This window comes from Vulpes vulpes, chromosome 1 (genome assembly GCF_048418805.1).
Source record: "Vulpes vulpes isolate BD-2025 chromosome 1, VulVul3, whole genome shotgun sequence".
Classification (NCBI taxonomy): Eukaryota; Metazoa; Chordata; class Mammalia; order Carnivora; family Canidae; genus Vulpes; species Vulpes vulpes.
This window is the reverse complement of record NC_132780.1, coordinates 15,361,200-15,384,526: the sequence shown is the minus strand read 5'-3', so window position 1 is coordinate 15,384,526 and position 23,327 is coordinate 15,361,200. Positions and strand designations below refer to the sequence as shown.

General features: G+C 47.6%; 1 protein-coding gene across 1 annotated transcript; it reads right to left on the bottom strand.

Moving 5' to 3' along the window:
* Positions 1-5,968: 5,968 nt before the first annotated feature.
* DHDH (dihydrodiol dehydrogenase) lies at positions 5,969-16,395 on the bottom strand. The gene is made up of 7 exons (XM_026014061.2): positions 16,242-16,395; positions 15,729-15,840; positions 14,269-14,432; positions 12,081-12,333; positions 7,216-7,340; positions 6,363-6,516; positions 5,969-6,116 (listed from the first exon to the last, which is right to left on the bottom strand). The coding sequence occupies exons 1-7, from the start codon at positions 16,329-16,331 to the stop codon at positions 6,007-6,009; spliced, it is 1,008 nt and encodes a 335-aa protein (XP_025869846.1). The 5' UTR covers positions 16,332-16,395; the 3' UTR covers positions 5,969-6,006.
* Positions 16,396-23,327: the final 6,932 nt, after the last annotated feature.

Genomic DNA, 23,327 nt, shown 5'->3' with positions numbered 1-23,327 from the left:
GAGTTCCGAAGTCAGAACTGTTTGTAATAACAAAGCTGCCACCATGAAAGTGTGAAGTCCGCCTCCAAGATGGTTCCTGGTGATTTTAGTCCCCAGGTGTTCATGCTCCTGTGTAGTCCCCTCCCACACTGAATAGGGCTGACTAATGTGATCAATAGGATTTTGTGCAGGGGCACCTGGGTGGCTCGGTGGTTGAGTATCTGCGTTTGGCTCAGGTGGTGATCCCGGGGTCATGGGATCAAGTCCTGCATCCAGCTCCCCATGGGGGGCCTGCTTCTCCATCTCCCTCTGCCTATGTCTCAGCCTCTTCTCTGCATCTCTCATGAATACACAAATAACATCTTTGTTTAAAAAATAGGATACTGTGGAAATGACAGAGTGTGACTTCCAAAATTAAGTCCTAAGAGTTACTGCAGCTTCTGTCTTGCTCTCTCTTGGGTAAACTTGCTTTAGCAGGAGCCAGGCACCATGCTGTAAGGACACTCAAGCAGTCATCTTCCATAGAAACACATGTGGTGAAGAACCAAGTCCTTCAGCCTTGTGAATAAACCTTTGTAAACATGACCTCCAGCTCTAGGGAAGCCTTCAGATGACAGCACCCTCTACCAACGTCCTGACTGCAGCCTCATGTGAGAGACCCTTAGCTAGAACTACCCAGCTACTTGTGGATTTCCAATCTTCAGAAATTGTGTGAGATGATATTTATTGCGGGTTTTTTTTTTTTTTAAGATTTTATTTATTCATGAGAGACACACAGAGAGAGAGAGAGAGACAGAGACACAGGCAGAGGGAGAAGCAGGCTCCCTGCAGGGAGCCCAATGTAGGACTCCATCCCGGGACTCCAGGATCACGCCCTGGGCCAAAGGCAGGTGCCAAACCACTGAGCCACCCAGGCATCCCTTACTGCAGTTTTAAGCTAAGTTTGGGAGCAATTTGTTTCACAGTGATAGATAACTAAGACATCTAGGATAATGATGGCCTTTTTACAGATGAGGAAACCGAGGCCCAGAGAGGGAGCTGAACTTTCCAAAGTTGCAGAATTCTCTCAGGTGCTGGCAGGTATCCAGCTGGACAGCTGTGTCGTTTGGACAAGGGCTTTCTTACTCAGATCCATGGGTCCTAGCCTCTTCCATGTCCTCCCAGCCTCCAGTCCCTCCCCTCTAGCTCGTTCCCTACATGGACTTTGAGGGGTCTTACTATACCCAGAGCTGACTGTGGCCCTTCCCGGCTCATAGCCCTCCCGTAGCTCACTAGTAATGAAAAAAAATCTCTTCTACATATTTTTTGAAAGACTTATTTATTTATTTGAGAGAGAGAGAGAAATAGCACAGGTGGGAGAGGGAGCGGGACTCTTCACGCAGACTCCCTGCTGAGCAGGGAGCTGGACAAGAGACTCAATCCCAGGACCCTGAGATCATGACCTGAGCTAAAACTTAGTCTGCCATGTAACTGACCGAGCCACCCAGGCACCCCTCTCTTACACATTATTATAAGACAATAAAGCTGGGGTGCCTGGGTGACTCGGTTCAGCAGCTGCCTTTGGCTCAGGTCATGATCTCAGGGTCCTGGGATCAATCCCAGGTTGAGCCCCAGTCAGGGGGCTGCTCAGTTGGGAGTCGGCTTCTCTCTATCCCTCTGCCCCTCCCCTCCTATTCTCTCTTAAATAAATAAATTAAATCTTAAAAAAAAAAAGGCAATGAAACTAATAGTATCTGCTATTTAGAGTACCTCCAAAGAGGAGAGAAAGAAATGGATATTTTAAGACTCTTCTAAGAAGGAAAAATATGATTTATAGATATTTTAAAGTCATAGATTTGTATCACAAGATGTAAGTTATAGGTAGAATCTGGATGTGGCCTGGATCTCCTGCCTCACATTCTCTCCCAAGGCTATGAAAAAAAGGCGTCAGTTGGAGTTCTGGTCTTATCTAAAGTTTCAACTAGGGAAGGCTCCATTTCAACTTGCATCTTTCAACTTCCCATCTTCAACTTAGGAAGACTCAGTTCCTTGGGAGATGTTGGACCAAGGGCCTCCTGGCTGTTGACAGCAGGTTATCCTCACTTCCATGTCATGAGACCTCTTCATAGGGCAGCTCCCAGCACAGCAGCGGGCTGCATCACAGTGAGGAAGCAAGGGTGCCAGCAGAACTGAAGTCAATCTATCATCACTCCGCCTCAGAATGGACATCCCATGGCTTCTGCCTTTAGCATATCACTAGATCCAGCACACTCACAGGAGAGGGGAGCCACAAGGATGTGAATATTGGATGGTAGAGGTCGTTGAGAGCATTTTAGTAGAAACCAGTTATCATGCCAGGAAATGAGGAACCCTTCATGCACCAAGTAAAGGCAGTGAAGGAGAGAAATAACGTATGTTGTGGTGCTAAGTTATTCGGGGGGCAGGAGGGTCTGCTGGCTGACCTAAGAAACTCTCTGGGGTGGAGAATAATAGGTAGGATTGGGGGGTTCCAGTTTTGCTTAGACGTATTAAAAATGAATCCATCTCATGTTGTAAAAGCTGTGATAGCAGTTGTTGTGGTTAGCTATTGCTGTGTAACAAATCATCCCAGAGCTTAGCATCTTAAAACCACAGTAATAATCGTATTATCTTGGATAGGCCTGAGGGTAGTGGAATTGAGGAAAGGCTTAGCTGGGCAGTTCCAGCTTGGGGTGACTCAGTGTTTTCAGGCAAACAGCTGGAGCTGGAACAGTCAAGTCCATAGTGGTGAGGACCTGCTGATGGAGCATATTCATCTTCATGGGGTCTCAAGGCTATCTGTGTGGTTTCCGTGTGGGTTAGTTCGAATTTCATTGTGGCCTGGCTGCTTCAGGACAGCTGGACTACTGGCATTATGGCTGAAGGGTTCAAGAGTATTTCAGTGAACAGGGAAGAAAGTACATTGCCTTTCCTGACAGCCTCACAAGTCATGGGGCATGACGTTCTGCCATGTTGCAGTGGCTATGAGTGAGTCATAAGCACACTCAGCTTTAAGGAGAAGAGGAACTAGAAGGGTTCCAACTCTTAATGGGGGAAGTGAGCGGGGACAGGAGACATCTTTGGAAAATGTAAGGTGGCACACCAATTCAGCTGCTTTAGTGAAGGCCAACGTAACAGTGGCTGAAACATCAGGTCAAGCTTATTATATTATTATTATTATAGACCTCTCATGTAAAGTCCAAGAATATGCAATCCCAAGTGATAGGAACAGGGAGTGAGTTCCAGTGTCAGAGGCTGTGTCTTTAACTTTCTATGTCAACTTGGCTGGGCCAGAGTGTCCAGAAATCTGGTCTTATATTTCCTGGGTGTTTTTTTTTTTTAAATTTAATATTGTATTTATTTAATCATGAGATACAGAGAGAGAGAGGCAGAGACACAGGCAGAGAGAGAGAAGCAGCCTTCACACAGGGAACCCCATGTGGGACTCCAGGATCACACCCCGAGCCAAAAGCAGGCGCTCAACCACTGAGCCACTCAGGCATCCCTTCCTGGATGTTTCTGTGAGGGTGTTTTAGGTGAGATTAACATTTAAATTGGTGACTTAGTAAAGCAAACTATGTTCCCCCATGCAGGTGAGCCCATTCCACGCAGGTAAATGCCTGAATAGAACAAAAAGGCTGACCCTCCTGAGAGAAAGAATTCTTTCTGCCTGATGGCCTCTGAAATAGGATGTCAGTTTCCTTCCTGCCTTCAGACACACTAAAACATCAGCTCTTCCTGCATCTCAAGCTGCAGGCCTTATGATGAGAAGTACACCATCAGCTCTCCTGGTACTCAGCCCTTTGGACATGGGACAGGAACTAAACATTGGCTCTCTTGGGTCTCCAGTTTGCAGACTCACCCTACAGATCTCAGGGCCTGCCTATCTCCATAATCATGTCTGTCTTCCATCTTTCTAGCTTGTGGCTCCACATTCTGCAAACATGGTTTCCATCTCATGGTGTAAGACAGACATGCCAGGGATGCCTGGATGGCTCAGTGGTTGAGCATCTGCCTTTGGCTCAGGGCGTGATCCCAGGGTCCTGGGATCAAGTCCCACATTGGGCCCCCCACAGGGAGACTGCTTCTCTCTCTGCCTATGTCTCTATCTCTCTGTGTGTCTCTCATGAATAAATAAATAAAATCTTTTAAAAAATTATGAAAGACAAAAACAAAAACAAAGATGGACACACCAATGTCCAACATCACATCTCTACTCCAGTACCAGGAAGGGAGAGGTAGAAAGGGAGACCTTCCTTTTTGCCTAAAAAAGGCCAGAACTCAGATGCTATACACATTCCATTGGTCAGAACCTGTTCACGTGGCAAAAGCTAGTTGCAAGGGAGCCTGGGAAATGTAGTTTTGCTGGGCAGCCCATGTCCAGTGACATGGCTTACATTTCCCAATGTAAGTGGCCATCTTTGCCACACAGAAGACTGAAAGCAAGCAAGCAGAGGGCTGAAACCAGTGTAGTGATAGCTGAATGATGTATAATAGGACTTGGAATGGAAAATAATAGAAAACTCATTTGATTGGTGTCTAGTCTCATTTGGTTAAAGTAAGAATTATCAGTATTAAACCCGGTTTATTGGGCAGCCTGGGTGGCTTGGCGGTTTAGCCCTTGCCTTCGGCCCAGCGTATGATCTTGGGGTCCCGGGATTGGGTCCCACATGGGGCTCCCCGCAGGGAGCCTGCTTCTCCCTCTGTCTGTCTCTGTGTGGCTCATGAATAAATAAATAAAATCTTAAAACAAAACAAAACAAAAAAACCCAGTTTATTCATCTCTATCTTCTAGAACCTGGTAGGATTTAACTTCCTGGACTCTCTTTGGCTCATCAAGGTCGTGTGACTAGTTTTTACCAACAAATTACAAGAGCTTGTGTATATTGTTTATGTGCTAGGGCATTTTGGTATCAAAGCCTCCAGAGCTTTCTTTCCTTGGCCACAATGAACAGCAGGACTCCAGATTATGGTGGCTTTGTCAGCCAAGTTACCAGACATATACAGACCGGAACCCTGGGCTAATACATAGCACCAGTGAGACATAAAACTATTATGCTAGGCTGAGGTTTGAGGATTGTTTGTTACTGCAGCATAATATAACCTACACAAACTATTACAGAAAAATATGAAAGTTAGACCTTGCTTAGAGCCCAAAGTTAACCCTATTTGCAAACCACCCACACATAGCCCCCCTTCAACTGCTTGAATATTTTAGTGGGATGAACATCCTAAGTCTGCTACAGGCCTTGCCAATAAGGCCATTGAAACAGAAGGCAAAAATCAACAACAACAACAACAAAAACAACTCAGTTGGGGGCAGCCCGGGTGGTTCAGTGGTTTAGCGCCACCTTCAGCTCAGGGCCTGATCCTGGAGACTGGGAATCGAGTCCCGCATCGGGCTCCCTGCATGGAGCCTGCTTCTCCCTCTGCCTGTGTCTCTGCCTCTCTCTCTCTCTCTCTCTCTCTCTCTCTCTGTGTGTCTCTCATGAAAAAATAAATAAAATCTTAAAAAAAAAAAAAACCAACCCAGTTGAAATAACTTTTTTGTTTAATAATGGAGGCCTCAAGCTTCTAGACACCAGTTTGAGAAAGGCCTGACCTCAAAGCAAAGGGCCATCAGTAAACATTTGCTGAGAACCTACCATGCACTACAGGCTGTACATACATTATCTCATTTAACCCTCACCAGACGGTAGTTAGTACTATGTCTCTCCTTTACTGATGAGGAGAAAGGGACAGAGAGATAGGCTTCAGGAGAATGCAGTTAGGGACTTGCCTCCTACCCACACACTATTCCTTGCATGAGGTCATACAGGATATGGCAAACCAAGGATCTATTCATAGGTGTCTGCTCCTAGAGCTTGTGAGAAATGTGGTCCTCACCCTGCCTTCCTCCCCCTCCCCACATCCTTCTACCACATTTATTCTCCAGTGATCCCTTTGGTAATGGACTTGCTCCAGTTCCCACCAAACCATGACCACCAAGATCTCTGTGGGAGCCATGTCTTTATTGACTCAGGGCATGCATTAACGTGTGTCTTGGGGGAAGGTGACTCCAATGGCCTTCCTTATTTCTTCAAGGATGTCAGCCAGGAGTTCACTTTCTGCCAGGGGAATCACAGGACTTTCCTTCAGGCCTGCAGGGAGAGTACAGTTAGGGACTGGCTCCTCCTACTCAGACCCCAAAGATCAAAAGAACTACCATTCCCAGAATCCAGTGAGGCACAATAATACATGGTTCAGGCAGATGGATACCCCAGGGATCCTGGGAATTATAGTTCTAGACCGCTACTTAGAGTGGCTGAGGGTTGGGGAGCAGCCGACTTCCCCTACCAGGTTTCCCCTCCACCTGCCACCCTCTCACCCATCCTCCACATCCTTACCCTTTCGCAGGCACTCCCGGACATGCTTGGCCTCATAAGCCATGCCTGCTCCATTTGTAAAATTGAACTCCTTGCTTGGGGCCGGGGGCAGTGGGAACTCCTTATGCTCTCCCTTCAATACCAGCTCCGTTGGGCACCAGCAAGGGTCAAGGATCTGGGGGGACATAAGAGGTGGCTACTGGGGGCTCCAGCCCAATGATACTCTCTCACACACCTGGTAGCTAGGGGCTGGTAGGCCTCTCTCTGTTCATCTCCCCAGGGGCAAACCCCTCTCTAATCTGGTGCTTAGACCTAGTGAAGACAGTTTATCTTCACATGTGTGTGAATCTCCTTCGCAAGGAAGAGACTTAGACAATCCAGAACCTTCTTATCTACTAAGAGACTTGGGTTTTTTGGCCCTAGAGCCATACCCAAGCCTAAGCCAAACTGGAAATAGAGATGTGACTGGAGCAAGGTCCAAAGTCTACAGTTCAAATCTGGGGCAAGGTCCGAATTCTTCTGCTAGGAGCAGGATTTCCTTCTAGCAACAGGACCCATGAAGCCCAATGAAGCCACTCTTTGGTAATGTCTACATCCAGTCCTCGAAGCAATTCTAAAGGCCACAGCTGCCCTCCAAGCATGGTTGATAAGAACTAGTTTCTCTTCAGGCCTAAGGATTTTTGACAGGTCAGGAAGTTCACCCTCAGGAAGGATCCTGGAGGTCTGAACCCATCCCATCCATGTCCTGGTGATCAAGGATGGATTCCTTAGCAATGCTGTGGGGACAGACTAATTCAGGCCACAGCCAGCTCCAACAACCACAACTGGCTGTTGCTAGGGGCCACAGTTCCCAGCATAGCCAGTCATGCCTCACCTGGCCTATGCCCTTGGTACCGCTCACAAAGGCCATATTAGAGAGCTGAGCAGAGATGCTGCAGGTAAAGCTGCCATGGATCCCTCCTGGGTACTGGAGGAGCACAGTGACGGTGTCGTCCACACCTGGGGAAGGTACAGGACAGGAGAAGGCCTGATTGCAAACCATGCCTATGGAACCTTGGGCAAGAAACCTCATCTCTAACACAGCAGTGAAAAAGAATGAAGCACTAAAATTATGTATGCTGGGGTACCTGGGTGACTCAGTTGGTTAAGTGTCTGACTGGATTTCAGCCTAGGTTGTGATCTCAGGGTCATGAAATCAAGCCCTGAATTGCCCTGAGTGGGATCCCAATTCAGCAGGGAGTCTACTTCTCTCCCTCTTCCTCTCCCTCTGCCCTTCCCCCTCCCAGCATGTCCTCTCTCCTCTCCTCTCTCTCTAAAATAAATAAATAAATCTTTTTTAAAATTAAAAACACATATGCTGGGATCCCTGGGTGGCGCAGCGGTTTGGCGCCTGCCTTTGGCCCAGGGCGCGATCCTGGAGACTCGGGATCGAATCCCACGTCAGGCTCCCGGTGCATGGAGCCTGCTTCTCCCTCTACCTGTGTCTCTGTCTCTCTCTCTCTCTCTCTCTCTCACTGTGTGCCTATCATAAATAAATAAAATTAAATTTAAAAAAAAAAAAAAAAAAAAAAAAAACACATATGCTGGGGTGCCTGGGTGGTTGAGCATCTGCCTTTGGCTCAGGGAGTGATCCTGGGGTCCTGGGATTAAGTCCTGTATCAGGCTCCTTGCAGCAAGCCTGCTTCTCCCTCTGCCTATGTCTCTGCCTCTCTCTGTATGTCTCTCATGAATGAATGAATGAATGAATGAATGAATAAATAAATAAATAAATAAATAAATAAATAAAAGATTGAAAAAAACAAAACACATATGCTAAGTGAAAGAAGCTGGACATAAAAGGTTGCATATTGGCGGATTCCACTTGTGTGAAGTGTGTCATCTTTGGCAAATCCCCAGAGCCAGAGAGTAGATGAATGTGTTTCCTTCCGGGTCAGGGGGATGGGAGAATTGGGTGTGGGTATGGGTTTTTTGTGGGGTTTTATTTTGAATGATGAAAATATTCTAAAATTGATTAGGATAATAAACGTACGACTCTGTGAATACAGTAAAGCCATGGAATTATATGTTTTAAATGAGTAAATTGTATGGCATTTGAATTGTATCTGAGTAAAGGGGTTACCAAAATAATAAACAATGTATCCTTAAAAAAAAGAAAAAGAAGGGCACCTGGGTGACTCAGTCAGTCATGTGTTTCACTCTTGGTTTTGGCTCAGGTCATGATCTCAGGGTGGAGGAATTGAGACCCGCATTGGGCTCCCCGCTCAGTAAGGGCATCTGCTTGAAGATTCTCTCTCTCTGCCCCTCCCCACACTCATGAGTGCTCTCTCTCTCTCTCTCTCTCTCTCTTTCACGTGCGCGCGCGCACAAATGCATGCACACACTCTCTCAAATAAGTATATAAATCTTTTTTTTTTTAAAGATTATTTATTCACGAGAGACACAGAGAGAGAGAGAGAGAGAGAGAGAGAGGCAGAGACACAGGCAGAGGGAGAAGCAAGCTCCATGCGGGGAGCCCGATGTGGGACTCGATCCCGGGTCTCCAGGATCAGGCCCTGGGCTGAAGGTGGTGCTAAACCACTGAGCCACTGAGGCTGCCCAGTATATAAATCTTTAAAGAGAGAGAGAGAAAGAAGGGCACCTGGGTGGCTCAGTCCAGCTAAGCATCTGCCTTCAGCTCAGGTGATGGTCTCAGGGTCCTGGGATTGAGCCCCATGTCTGGCGCCCTGCTCAGCTGGGAGACTGCTTCTCCCTCTCCCTCTGCCCCTTCCCCTTGCTCGTGTTCTCTTTCTCTCTCTCTCTAATAAATAAATAGAAATATTAAAAAAAATAAAAATAGAGAGAGAGACTTAACCTCTCAGAGCCTGTTTCATCCTCTGTAAATAACCTGTTGTGGGATGCCTGGGTGGCTCAGCGGTTTGGTGCCTGCCTTTGGCCCGGGGCATTATCCTGGGGTCCTGGGATCGAGTCCTGCATCGGGCTCCCTGCATGGAGCCTGCTTCTCCCTCTGCCTGTGTCTCTGCCTCTCTCTCTCTCTCTCTGTGTGTCTCTCATGAGTGAATAAATAAAATCTTAAAAAAAACAACAACTGTTGTATCGGTTTGTGAGAATCCATTTCCTCAGCTCCAAAATGAGGAGAATCGAAACTATATCATACAGCTGTTAGAGTATTACACTAAGTTATGTAAAATGCACAAAGCACTTTGAAGGCCATTTGGATTATAATAAGGGCTATATAAGCTATATAAGCATTAGTTAAACATTAAATTAAATACAGCGTGTGAAGTGCTAGCCTGGATCTGGAACACATCATACATGCCCTCAATGGAAGAACCTGCTGACCTAATTCTCTTTGGTTTCAGAGAAGCCCAAGTTCTTTTTCTGTTTTTAAGATTTATTTATTTATTTCAGAAAGAAAGAGAGAGCAAGCATGAGCTGGAGAGGCAGAGAGAGAGAAAACTTCATGCTGACTCCCCACTGAGTGTGGAGCCCAACGCAGGGCTGGATCTCTTGACCTTGATATCCCGACCTACGCCAAAACCAAGAGTCAGATGCTCAACTGACTGAGCCACCCAGGTGCCCCAAGATGAGGCCAAGTTCTTATCTGCTCTGTGAGCCTGGATAAGTCTCTCTTTCTCTCTCTCTCCCAGTCTCTTCACCTGTAAAATGAGGACAACTACAATATATCTAACTTAGAGGGCTCATCCCTCTAATAACCCCAACACAGAGGAAGCATTTGATAAAAGGAATCTGGTTTTAGAGTTACTATTTAGCCAGATATTAAACTGATAGGATTTTTCTGGGGTGTGACATTCACCCATGTATATTTTCCTGGTTATTCATTGCTCTCTGAGGGGCTGTTGGCTGATATGGCCACAGGAATTCTCCTCATTCCCCTGTGAGTGCCCCTCGGTAATATGACTCTTAAAGTTCCTTCAGCCAAGAGGTATTGTCTAGGGACGGCTAAGTGGCTCAGTGGTTGAGCATCTGCCTTTGGCTCAGGGTGTGATCCCGGAGTCCTGGGATGGAGTCCCGCGTCAGGCTCCCTGCAGGGAGCCTGCTTCTCCTTCTGCCTGTGTCTCCACCTCTCTGTGTTTTTTTTTTTTAAGATTTTATTTATTTATTCATGAGAGACCCAGAGAGAGAAAGAGAGAGAGAGAGAGAGAGAGAGAGGTAGAGACACAGGCAGAGGGAGAAGCAGGCTCCATGCAGGGAGCCCGATGTGGGACTCGATCCTGAGACTCCAGGATCACGCCCTGGGCCAAAGGCAGGTGCTAAACCGCTGAGCCACCCAGGGATCCCCTCCACCTCTCTGTGTATCTCGTGAATAAATAAATAACATCTTTTTTTTTAAGATGTTATTTATTTATTCATAGAAACACAGAGAGAGAATGAGAGGCAGAGACACAGGCAGAGGGAGAAGCAAGCTCCATGCAGAGAGCCCGACGTGGGACTCAATCCAGGGTCCCCAGGATCACGCCCTGGGCTGCAGGCGGCGCTAAACCGCTGCGCCACCGGGGCTGCCCAAATAAATAAAATCTTAAAAAAAAAAAAAAAAAAAAAAAGAGAGGTACAGTCTATCTGCCTGCCTCTGAAATCTGAGCTGGCTTTGGGCCATGGAACAGAAGCAAACAAGGTAGAAGCAAAGGTTTGAAAGTGCTTGCACCCTGGGGCCTGCATTTTGTTGCACCTGGCATGGAGCCCATTGTATGAATGAGGCCAAAACAGCCAGATGAAAAGAAAGACTGACTTCAGGGACACCTGGATGGCTCAGTGGCTGAGTGTCTGCCTTTGGCTTGGGTTGTGATCCTGGAGTCCTGGGATCAAGTCCTGCTTCAGGCTCCTGCTTGAAGCTCTCTCTCTCTCTCTCTCTGTCTCTCATGAATAAATAAATAAAAACTTAAAAAAAAAAGGGCTAATTCCATTAACTTTGTTTTAATTAAAATTAAATTCATTAACATATAGTGTAGTATTAGTTTCAGAAGTTGAGTCATGAACCCTTCAGGACAACCTCATTGCCCCTTTCTTTCTTTCTACGGCCAATGTGGGGCTTGAACTCACAACCCTGAGATCAAGGATCACATGCTCAGGACGCCTGGGTGGCTCAGTGGTTGGGTGTCTGCCTTCAGCTCAGAGCGTGATCCTGGAATGCCTGGATCGAGTCCCAGGTTGGGCTCCCTACATGGAGCCTGCTTTTCCCTCTACCTATGTCTCTGCCTCTCTATATATATCTCTCATGAATAAATAAATAAAATCTCTAAAAAAAAAAGGGGGGGGGTAGCTCAGGTGGCTCAGCAGTTTAGTGCTGCTTTCAGCCCAGGGCATGATCCTGGAGACCCGGGATCGAGTCCCATGTCAGGCTCCCTGCATGGAGACTGCTTCTCCCTCTGCCTCTCTCTCTCTCTCTCTCTGTGTCTCTCATGAATAAATAAATAAAATCTTAAAAAAAAAAAAAAAAGGGTCACATGCTCTATGGACTGAGCTGGCCGGGCGCCCCTATGATGACTTCATTATTGACATCTTACCAGTAACCAAGACTCAGAAATTTGAGTCCCTTGGCTAAAATCACACAGCAAATCCCAGTACAGAGCCTGCCCACACTCTCAACTCTTATCCTCTTTGGCTTTAGGCAGGAAGTTCCTACCTGATTCTTGAAGGGCTAGGAGACTTAGCCCCAGCTCAGGGCTCCCAGTAAGGGAGGATCACCCTTGTCATCATCATATAGTCCAGGATAGATTGTACCTGTTTCATAGCGCCTTCCCACGGCTGAAATCTTCTCCGGCTTCTGCCCACCAAAGACCATAGAGATGAACTGGATGCAGTAGATGCCAAGGTCGAGCAGGCCACCGCCAGCCTGGGCCCAGTCTACGGACCGGGGAATGTGGGTGAAGTTCTTCCCAAATTCTGCCCGAGCCACCCGGAGTTCCCCCAGAGTTCCCTGTGACAGAGCAGCCCTCAGAGCCTCTACAGCAGGAAAGAAGCGGGTCCAGATGGCCTGCACACCACAGAGGGGAGAAAGCAGGACGATGGAAAAAGAAGGAAAGATGTCAGGACCCAGGAGTTGACCAACCAATTCCTCTCCCTTCTGGGAACCCAGTCTTGAGGGAGTCTCCACTGTTCCAGACTCTCCAAACAAGGACCTTCTCCTCCCTTCCATAGCCAGGCTAGGGCCCCAAGTTGTGTCTTGCTCCTAAGTCTCTGCCCTCTGCTCTCCTCTCCATTCCCATGGCCCCAACTCTGACCTTGTCCTTTCTTATCTAGACCATTCTCCCAGTCTCTCAATGTTATGGGCTCAATTTTGTCTCCACCAAATTCATGTTGAGGTCGTAACTGCCCTACTCCCCCAGTACCTCCCAGTGTGGAGATGGGGGGTTTTAAAGAGGTAATTAGGTTAAAACGAAGTCATTATGGTGGGCCCTAATCCAACAGGAAGAGATGAGGACAATGACATACACAGAGAAAAACCATGTGAAGACAGAAGGAGAAAACCGCCATCTACAAGCCAAGGAGGGGGAGGCCTTAGGAGAAACCAGCGCTGCTGACATCTTGATCTCAGACTTCCAGCTTCCAGAAATATGAGAAAATAAACCTCTGTTGTTTAAGCCACCCAGTCTGTGGTAGTACTTTGTTATGGCAACCCTAACAAATTAATACACGCTGCCTCCCCACTCTAGGCCACCCTTCATGTGGCTCCAGAGGCATCTTTCCTTCTCCTAGAGTGCACCTTGTCTCAAATTACTTGCCCAAGGTCACAGAGCTAGGAACTGGTGAGATGGAGTCTAGAGTCCTCTAACTCTAAAGCCTGTCCAAGGTCAGCTTCACATTAGATACGTGAGATCTGTCCATTCTTGTTTTCTTTAAATCTTAGCTCTGCTTTCCCCACTCGGGCCCATTTACCTGTGCAATTTATTTTCCCTTTAAGGCTTGAGTCAGTCCCTACCTGTAGGGAAACTTCCTTGATTATCCCCCACCCTGGGCAGGTGCCTTGGTGCTCTGTCAGCTGCCCAGTACTATATTCACGAAAGTCTGTGCAACTGCGCATTGGGATCACCCATTTCTGTGACCGTAGTGGACCTTGGCTCATTGCAAACTGAGCCTGTGTCTTACACGTTATGAATCCCGCAGTTCCCGGGGTTGGATCTGGAACATAACTGGGGCCAACAGAACTGAGGAAACAATAAATTCAGAATGTGGGCACTGCTGAGCACAGTGAGAACCAGAAGCACTGAGTATTAAATCTTGGCTATCTACTCCTTTGGCATAGGGAACTTTGCAGACTGGGAGCAATATTGGGCAGAAGACAGCTAGATGGGGCATGGGGAAGTAAGAGGCAGCTGTTGCTACTACTGGCAGCACCTACAACAAGGTAGCATTTCAGAACCACCATACCCCTTAAAGTGAAAATAACTTCTAGAGGTCATTTGGCAGCCATCTTAATTACTGGCACTGGGCAAACTGTCAAAGGTCCCCTATAGGTAGCCATGTCTGATAAGGGCAAAAACAAAGGCAGGCTGATCTTAAGAGTTGGTAGGGTAGGGGTGCCCTGGTCCTTCTGACAGCTTTCCTTGGAAATCTACCCAAACTCAGCCTATTGCTATTTTCTGTCGCCTCTACTGCTGGCATGTTTCTCTGAAAAGCGGACCAAGTATCTTTCAGGCGGCCACGTTTGCTAAGGGCCAAAAGCCATGGCTCTCACTCCTAAGGGTTGCTAGGAGATTTCATGGGCATAGCTCAACTACATCCTGGAAAACACTCCAACGCCAGTTCGTTTTGTGGCCATCTTGGTTCTGGCCAAACCCTTTCGTTGTGTTCCTCAAAAAAAAAAAAAAAAAAAAAAAAAAAAAAAAAAAAAAAAAGGCCCCCTGGAAACCATGTTTAGTAATGGCAAGAAGCACTACGTGGGAGGTTTGAAGGTCCCCTCCACCCTCACCTCCATAAGAAAGAGGCCGCGGGATCGGGCTTCGGCAACCATTTCGCGAACTTCTGCAGCGTTCACACCCATGGGCTTCTCGCACAGGACGGCCTTGCCCGCTGCCAGGCACAGCAACACCGCGGCCTTGTGCTGGGGATGCTGGGTGCCGATGTAGGCCACCTCTAGATTGGAAGGGAGGAGGTCCGGAGATCATAAGCCCCGCCCACCCCAGGCCTCCGGGACCCTCCCACAATGTAGAGGCCCCGCCCCCAGCATCCTCCCAACTGGGGGCCTAAAACCAAGGACAGACTCAGCCCTAGGGCAGTGGTCAAACCGCAGTCTCCCATTAGGAAGGAGCTAACCATTCTCTACTATAATTCTTATTTTCTTCAGATTATTTTTATTTAATTTTTTTGTTAAAGATTTTATTTATTTATTCATGAGAGACACACAGAGAAAGAGGCAGAGACATAGGCAGAGGGAGAAGCAGGCTCCATGCAGGCGGCCTGATCCCCGGACTCTGGGATCACGCCCTAAGCCAAAGGCAGACAGACCCCCAACCGCTGAGCCACCAGGCGTCCCTATTTCATTTCATTTCATTTCATTTCATTTCATTTCATTTCATTTCATCATTTCATTTCATTTGTTTAACAGAGAGAGCCAGAGCACAAGCAGAAGGAACAGCAGAGGGAGAAGGAGAAGCAGGCTCCCACCTGAGCAGGGAGCCCAAAGATGTGGGACTTGATCCCAGAACGTTGGGACCGGGACTGGAGCCAAAGGCAGATGCTTAACCAACTGAGCCACTCAGGCACCCCTTTCTTCAGGTTATTTCCAGCCTTCCCAAATTATCATTAAGTCATTTGTCACAACAACATCAAGAAGTAGATACTATTGGGACGCCTGGGTGGCTCAGTGGTTGAGCATCTGCCTTTGGCTCAGGTGGTGATCCTGGGGTCCTGGGATCTAGTCCCACATTGGGCTCCCCACAGGGAGCCTGCTTCTCCCTCTGCCTGTGTCTCTGCCTCTCTCTGTGTGTCTCTCATGAATGAATAAATAAAATCTTTTAAAAATAGAGAGGTAGATACTACTATTTTGCCAATTTACAAATGAGGAAACTAAGAAGGGTAAGCAGAAGAGAAAAAATGTCAATTCAGGCAGCCTAACTCCCGTCAGGTGGTTGTCCACCTGTAATGTTCTGTCTCTCCATCCAGGCCACCCCAGAACACAGAAGCCCTGGCCACAGAGCTTACTTACAGCCTGAAGGGGATCGAAAATTCAGGCCCCTCCCATCCCGCAGAAGCCTTGTCCCTAAACTAGACTGCTAATCCCAGACCAAACCCTATCCTACAGTTCTGCCTCCCAGCCCCAGAGCCTTCCAGAAGCACGCAGGGGTTGGGCCATCCCATGGAGCCTTGCTTATCCTACGGAGCAGCCTTAGAGACAGTGCCGCCATGGCCTCGGCTGCCCTCGCCACTCACCCACATTCGGGTCTTTGGCCAACTCCTCATAGGACCCGTAGGCTTTGGGGATGTCATGTTTTCTCGCAAACTCCTTCGCCCGGCTCAGGTCGCGGGCCGCTACAGCCACTACCTGGAAGGGAGCTAGGGTCAGACTTGAGGGGCTGAAGCAGGTGCTGGCCCGGGACAGGTGGATGGGAGGGGGGTTGATGGAGAAGGTCCCAGGTCAAGAAAAATTATGTCCCCCAGGACGGAGGCGGGGGGGATGGGGTCTTGGGGGAGGAGGTGACGGGGGCTGGACATCGGTCCTGTAAAAGAGAGATCTGGGGGGAAGCGATTATTAAATCCCCTAATAACTACATTTCTTCTCTTCACAGTAGCTTAGAACAAAACCCTCCCAAACTTGACGAAACCCGAGTTCACAGGAGTGAAGTGGAGAAAGGAGTAGGGGGTCCCTCCCTCCCTCCTCCCGCAGACCCAGGAGTCGCGGCTCCCCGGCCGGCTCTTCCACGGGATTCTGGGGGGAGGGTGGACCTGGTGCTCGGAGCGAGGCAGCGTTCCCAGCACGGTCGTGAAGTCGCTGGAGATAAGGCCGGCTGACACAATACCCCAGCGAAGCGCCATCGCCAAAAACCTAGGGTCCCGGAGTCTCACCACCTCGGGCTGTAAATTAAAGACCTGACGCCCCGCCCACCAGGGGGCGTGGTCACTTCTCCGCCCCCATTGCCCCTACGCCGCTTCTCATTGGTCACGAGGCCAGCGCGCCCCTCCAGTCCTCATGCAAAGGAGGGAGGGAATTTAATCCAGCATCCCCATTGGAAGAGCGCACCATTGGCCCCTCCTCTTAGGGGGTGGGACCAGACAGCCTTCACTCGTTGCCAATGACGACGTCTAACCACGTGACGTAGGGGGCGGGGTGGTTTTTTTTTTCCTTTGAAACTCTATGCGCAACGTAAAGGTTGAAGTCCCCAGCGAAGATCAACAGTTGCAAGCTCTACCGACTTAGCCATCCTGGCACCCCAAGAGGGGTGGGGAAGATTGCTTTCTTGTCACCTTCGACCCTTAGGAGCTGTCACCCTGCCTCCTTCCCCCATTTATTTTGCTCGGAAAGCCGCACACCCTTAGGAATTGTCCATAGGGAGGGACAACATTGTAATAGCAAACATTAATTACTAATATTTCCAGAACGCCTGCTGTGGCCAGGCCCCCAGCTCTGTGCTTTTCTTTCTTCATTTCTAATTTCTAACCGCAGATCTGGAACTAGGTTCTATTGCTCCCTGTTTACAGAGGGAGAAATAATCCCAGAGAGCTGGGGTCATTTTTTCAAAGTCTCAGCTCGGATGTGAAGACCTGCAAATTGGCTCCTTCCACAAGACCATAGTTTTATTTTTTTCAATTTTTAAAAATATTTTATTTATTTATTTATTTATTTATTTATTTATTTATTTATGAGAGACACACAGAGAGAGGCAGAGACACCGGCAGAGGGAGAATCAGGCTCCATGCAGGGAGCCAGATGCGGGACTCAATCCTGGGCCTCCAGGATTACACCCTGGGCCGAAGGCAGACACTAAACTGCTGAAGCACCCAGGGATCCCCCAAGACCATAGTTTTAGAAACCCGACTGTTCTGCTTCTTAAAAACCCTGAAGCCAAGCTGACTGGTTCCCAGCCCCTCCTTGCCATTGCCTGGCTCTACTGCTTTGCACGCATGGTTTCCCTGTCAGAGCCTTGCCTACCTATTCTGGAAAACTGAGATCACAATGGCATCTACTGTTTAAGAGGATTAAGAGAGCTCTAGAGTCTGCGATGTAAAATATAGCAAGTAATTATTCTCTAACTCAGTTGGCAAAGGGCTGGCCAAATTTACCCACAACAAACCTGTCCACTTCTCTTCCCTTGTAGACATTCAGTTAAGATCTGAGTTTCAGGGGCACCTGGGTGGCTCAGTGAGTTAAGCATCTGCCTTTGGCTCAGGTCGTGATCCCAGGGTCTTCACATCGAGCCCCGTGTGAGGCTCTCTGCTCAGGGGGGAGTCTGCTTGTATCTCTCCCTCTGCCCCTTGCTCATACTCTCAAATAAATAAATGAATAAAATCTTTTTTAAAAATCTAAGTTTCACTCAGAGAGATTCCAAGTTCACACAAACTGATGAATAAAAATATTAATGGATTGGGGCATCTGGGTGGCTTAGTCAGTTAAACATCTGCCTTCAGCTCAGGTTGTGATCCTGGGGTGCTGGGGTCAAGTCCTGCATTGGATTCCTTGCTCCTCCTTGGGGAACCTGCTTCTCCCTCTGCCTCTACCTGAATAAATAAAATCTTAAAAAAAAAAAAAAGGCAACTTTTCCTTTCCCACCATCGCTAGCCTACCCAGTATTGATTTTCTAGCAGCGAGCAGCAGAACCTGAGTTTGGAACGGGTTCTCTGCCTGGTAACAGCAGTGATAAAGAACAGACCAGCGGTGTCCAGGAGTTAAAGTTTGGGAAAAGCTGCTTTTATTAAGGTGTAACACAGAGTTTCTGTGGAGGGATGAAACAGTTCCGTATCCTGCTTGTGGCAATGGATACTTGAATCTTCACAATGGATAAAGTTTCGTAGAACTGTACACTAGAAATTTTTTTTAAAAGATTTTATTTATTTATTCATGAGAGACACACAGAGAGGCAGAGACATAGGCAGAGGGAGAAGCAGGCTCCCTGCCGAGACCCTGATGCAGGACTTGATCCTAGGACCCCGGGATCATGACCTGAGCTGAAGGCAGATGCTCAACCCCTGAGCCACCCAGGTGCCTCCAGACATTTTTAAAGTGCATGTAAATCCAAGTAAATGTTGGTGAAATCCAAAGCAGGTCTGTACCTGATTAAATAACATAGTAATGTAAATTCTTGGTTTTGATAACAGCACTGTATATTTACCTAAGATATCATCAGGGGGTGGGCTAGGGGGAAGCTCACTGTAGGGTACAAAGGAGCACTCTGTACTATTTTCATAAATTCTTTTTTTTTTTTCGTAAATTCTTAAACAGTTTCTTTTTTTTCTTTTCTTTTTTCTTTTTTTTTTTCTTAAACAGTTTCAGAATGAAATGTTCCAACTTCAAAAATTGTTGACAGGGAGTTCGTGTACCCAGAAAATAATCATTTTGCAATATCCGGTAAAGTAGAAAAGGAGTGTCTCGTGGTCCAGCGATTTTTATTGTGGGTAGAAGATGCATAGCCTTGAGAAACTCAGATGTGGGCCTGAGAGGACATATGTAAGAACATTTATTGCAACATTGGGTGTGATAGCTCAAAATTAGGAAGGGCCATCAGTAGAAAAACCCATGACCAAATGGTGGCAAGTTCTTTTTTTTTTTTTTAAGATTTATTTATTTAAAATATTTATTTATTTATGATAGATAGAGAGAGATAGAGAGAGAGAGAGAGAGGCGGAGACACAGGAGGAGGGAGAAGGAGGCTCCATGCCAGGAGCCCGACATGTGACTCGAACCCGGGACTCCAGGATCGCACCCTGTGCCAAAGGCAGGCACCAAGCCGCTGAGGCACCCAGGGATCCCCAATGGTGGCAAGTTCTAACAGGGTACCACACAGCAGGAAAAATGGATGAACTAACTCCACACTGTACACACATGGAATCTCAAAAACTTAAACATCAGTGGGGGGGACAAACACTGAGTGACATCACAGGGATATAGGACAAGCACTGAGCTGTGTTGGCTGTGTTTATTTTATTAAGGTTTTATTTACTTATTTGAGAGAGAGAATGAGCGTGGGCAGAGAGGAGGGACAGAGGGAGGGAGAAGCAGACTCCCCGCTGAGCAGGGAGCCCGATGATGATGCAGGACTCCATCCCAGGACGCTGGGATCATGCCCTGAGCCAAAGGCAGATGCTTAACCGACTAAGCCACCCAGCCACCCCAGCTATATTTACTTTAATTCATAATTAAGTTAAGAAAGTCACTGACCTAGGACCAGCATCTTGTGTGCAGAAGGTCCAACACTGAACTAGAGGCAGGCCATGAGGGTTAAGCACATGACAGCATTTCTGAAACCTGGAGTATTGGAAGTGTGGCAAGTCCAATCTGGGCCTGAGTACCGGCACTTTCCAGGTACTTGTGGGAAACGTCAGGTGCAGACCTAGAAGGAAGTTGAAATCATGACAAGAGGGGAAGACCCTGTGCCAGCCATGGGGGTCCAGCTCCTAGCCAGGAGTTCCAGAAAGAGCCTCCAGGGTCATTCTACAGATAGTCTTCCTGGACGAAATACAAATATTTACTGAGCATCTAATTCATTTTAGGTCCTGAGGACACATTAGAAACGAGACAGACACTTTCTTTGCTCTCATATCAACTATCAGCCCGTAGTTATGTTCTAAGGAGTGAAAACAGGTCAGCATGGTTGAAGGAAAGAGATGGTGGGCCAGTGGGATGGAAGATGGAGTTAGGAAGGCAGGCAGGAGAGGAGTCACGAAGGACTTGGAAAGGGCACCAAGGGTTTTCGGCAGGAGCAGCAGGGACAAAGACCTAATTTGGACAGCTTCTTGTTTCAGCACCCCCATTGGCATGACTCACATGTTCGTTGAGCAAATATTTTTTACTTTTGACCTGATCATGTGCCCAGTGGTGTTGGGTACCCAGGGATGAGCCTCACCCTGCTCCCTGCCGCCCTCTGGTGGGGGAAAGAGGCACAGCCTGTGGTTAGCACAGTAATGCCCCCAACTCCTGAAGGTGTCAGCGCCCTAATCATCAGACCTTGTCCATATGTGACCTTACCTGGTAAAAGGGACTTTGCAGATATGATTGTTAAGGCTCCTGAGATGGAAAGATTATCCTGGATTTTGTGGCGGGCTCATTGCAATTACAAACGTCCTTAGGAAAGGAAGGCAGGAGACTCCATTGGAGCAGATGTGACAACAAAGGAGAGTGAGGGATCTGAAAATGCTATGCTGCTGGCTTTTTCATGCAGGAGGACAGGGCCATCAGCCAAGGAATTCAGGTGCCTCCAGAAGCTGGAAAAAAAAAAAAGAGACAGATTTTCCCCTAGAACCTCCAGAAGGAACGCAGCCCTGCAGACATGTCGATTTTATTTCATTGATTTATAAATAAATGTATAAAATAAATTTATTTATTCAGAGAGACACAGAGACATAGGCAGAGGGAGAACCAGGCTCCCTGCAGGGAGTGTATGTGGGACTTGATCCCAGGACCCTGGGATCAGGACCTGAGCCAAAGGCAGATGTTCAACCACTGAGCCACCCAGGTGCCCCCATTTGGAAAGATTTTGATGGAGGTTTTCAGGCATAGAAGGAGAGATGGTATTCTGGAAGAGACAGCTCCCATGTAAGAGAAAGCTGAATCCATTCAGAAATGAGAGCCTGGGGGTGCCTGGCTGGCTCAGAGTAGAGTTTGAGCCCCAGGTGGGTCATAGAGCTGACTTAGGAGAAGTTGGAGTCTGGAACCCAGGTTAGGAGTGGGGGAGAAGGCGAAAGATGAACCTGGATTGATCAACTGGACCATTTGGGAAGGGTCAGGGAGCTCACCCTGCAGGCGGCAGAATGTGAAGGTGAAGGTGAAAAGGGTGATGAACAGGGTCAAATTCGAGTGTTATTAAAGCACCTACGAGGGACGCCTGGGTGGCTCAGTGGTTGAGCATCTGCCTTTGACTCAGGGCGTGATCCTGGAATCCCGGGATCGAGTCCCACGTTGGGCTCTGCATAGAGCCTGCTTCTCTCTCTTTGTGTGTGTCTCTGTTTCTCTCTGTGTCTCTCATGAATAAATAAAATCATTTAAAAAAACGCCTATGAAATTAAATACCATACATAAACTGTCAACCACATTATGGATGGGGGGACAGTGTCCCAGGCAGTGAGCAGAGCATCTGCTCATTAACTCATTAAATTTTTTTTGTTTGGGTGCCTGGGTGGCTCAGTGGTTGAGCATCTGCCTTTGGCCCAGGTCATGATCCTGGGGGTCCCAGGATTGAGTCCCACACCAGCCTCCCTGCATGGAGCCTGCTTCTCTCTCTGCCTGTGTCTCTACTTCTCTCTTGCTGTGTCTCTCATGAATAAATAAATAAAATCTTAACAAATAAATAAATAAAAATAAAATTTGGTTTTAAAGTAAGCTCTACACCCAACATGGGGCCTGAACTCACCACCTCGAGATCGAGGGTCACACACACTCTACCAACTGAGCCAGCCAGCCACCCCCTCATTAGTTCATTCACCAGAATGTGTTCAGCACAGATTCAGTGCCACATGAACTTCACATGATGCTTCAGAGCATGAATAGGATCCAGCCGGCCAGGGTTGCGATCCCAAGTCTGTCACCTACTAGCTGTGGGCTCTCAGGCGAGTGATTTGGCTTCTCTCATTTGCCTCATCTGTAGAACCCATTCTACATTGATGATGGTAATTACCTCACAGGATTTATGTGAAGTTGAAATGAATTGTTATTTATAATATATAACGTGCTTGGGACGGCACCTGCCATATTCTAAGTGCTATAGAGCTGTTTGCTACTGTGTATTAGTGTCTTGTTGCTTTTGTTAAGAAATGACCACCATCGATATTAGTATTCAAGAAATCATTTTGCAGGGGTGCGTGGGTGGCTCAGTCGGTTAAGTGTCTGCCCTTGGCTCAGATCATGATCCTGAAGTCCTGGGATCAAGCCCCAAGTCAGGATCCCCGCTCAGCAGAGAGCCTGCTTCTCCCTTTCCTTCTCCCTCTGTCCCCCCTCGCTCATGTTCTTTCTCTCTCTCAAAAACATAAATCTTTAAAGAAAAAAGAGGTCATTTTCTGAATATATATAAAGGGTCAAAATAATCCTGTTGATTTAACACTAGAGCAAAAGGACAGGCAGGAGGCGGTGGTGGGGTGGAGGTGGCTCCAGGACAGAGGCGACTTTGTTCTTGGCCATGTATGCTGGGCACACTGCTTTCTGGGCCGTGAACTTGACAGATGTGAATGAACCCTCCTCTCCTTGCTCTTTTTGAAACTTAAGAGTCTCCTAGTGGAGACTGAGGAAGGAAGCCAGACACTTGCAAATTAAGAATTACAAAATGTGAAAAGCATCCTGAGCAGCTGGAATGGGTCTCCTTAGAGAAGTCAGGGGGCACCTGGGCGGCTCAGTGGTTGAGCATCTGCCTTTGGCTTGGGTCATGATTCTTGGGTTCTGGAATCGAGTCCCACATAGGGTTCCCCAAAGGGAGCCTGTTTCTCCTTCTATCTATATCTCTGCCTCTGTCTCTCATGAATAAATAAGTAAAATATTAAAAAAAAAAAAAAAGATGGGAGTCAGGGACAGGTGCTTGGGGATTCTAATTGTTTACACAAATAATAATAAATGTCCAAATAATAACAAACCAGTGCTTGCTGATCCTGAATTTCAAGCCAGGAGCCATGCTATTCATGTGTATTATTATAGGATCCTTCAAAGATCTCTACCATTTAATGTCCATTTTCCAGATTGGCTCACTGAAGCTCAGCTCACAGTCCTCCAGAAGCTGAGTGGCTGTGGCCAATGTTTGTGGTCACTGTTGAGGTTCAAGTTGGGGGGCAGGGCAAAACTCTCCCTAGGACATTCCAGGGTCTGGAAATGTGTGTGTGTGTGTGTGTGTGTGTGTG

Coding starts and splice junctions, on each gene's coding strand:
- DHDH (XM_026014061.2), bottom strand. CDS start 16,331: ATGGCGCTTCGCTGGGGTATTGTGTCAGCCGGCCTTATCTCCAGCGAC. Junction 14,433..15,728: donor GGCCAAAGACCCGAATGTGG/GTGAGTGGCGAG, acceptor CTTCCAATCTAG/AGGTGGCCTACATCGGCACC. Junction 6,517..7,215: donor GTACCAAGGGCATAGGCCAG/GTGAGGCATGAC, acceptor ATGTCCCCCCAG/ATCCTTGACCCTTGCTGGTG.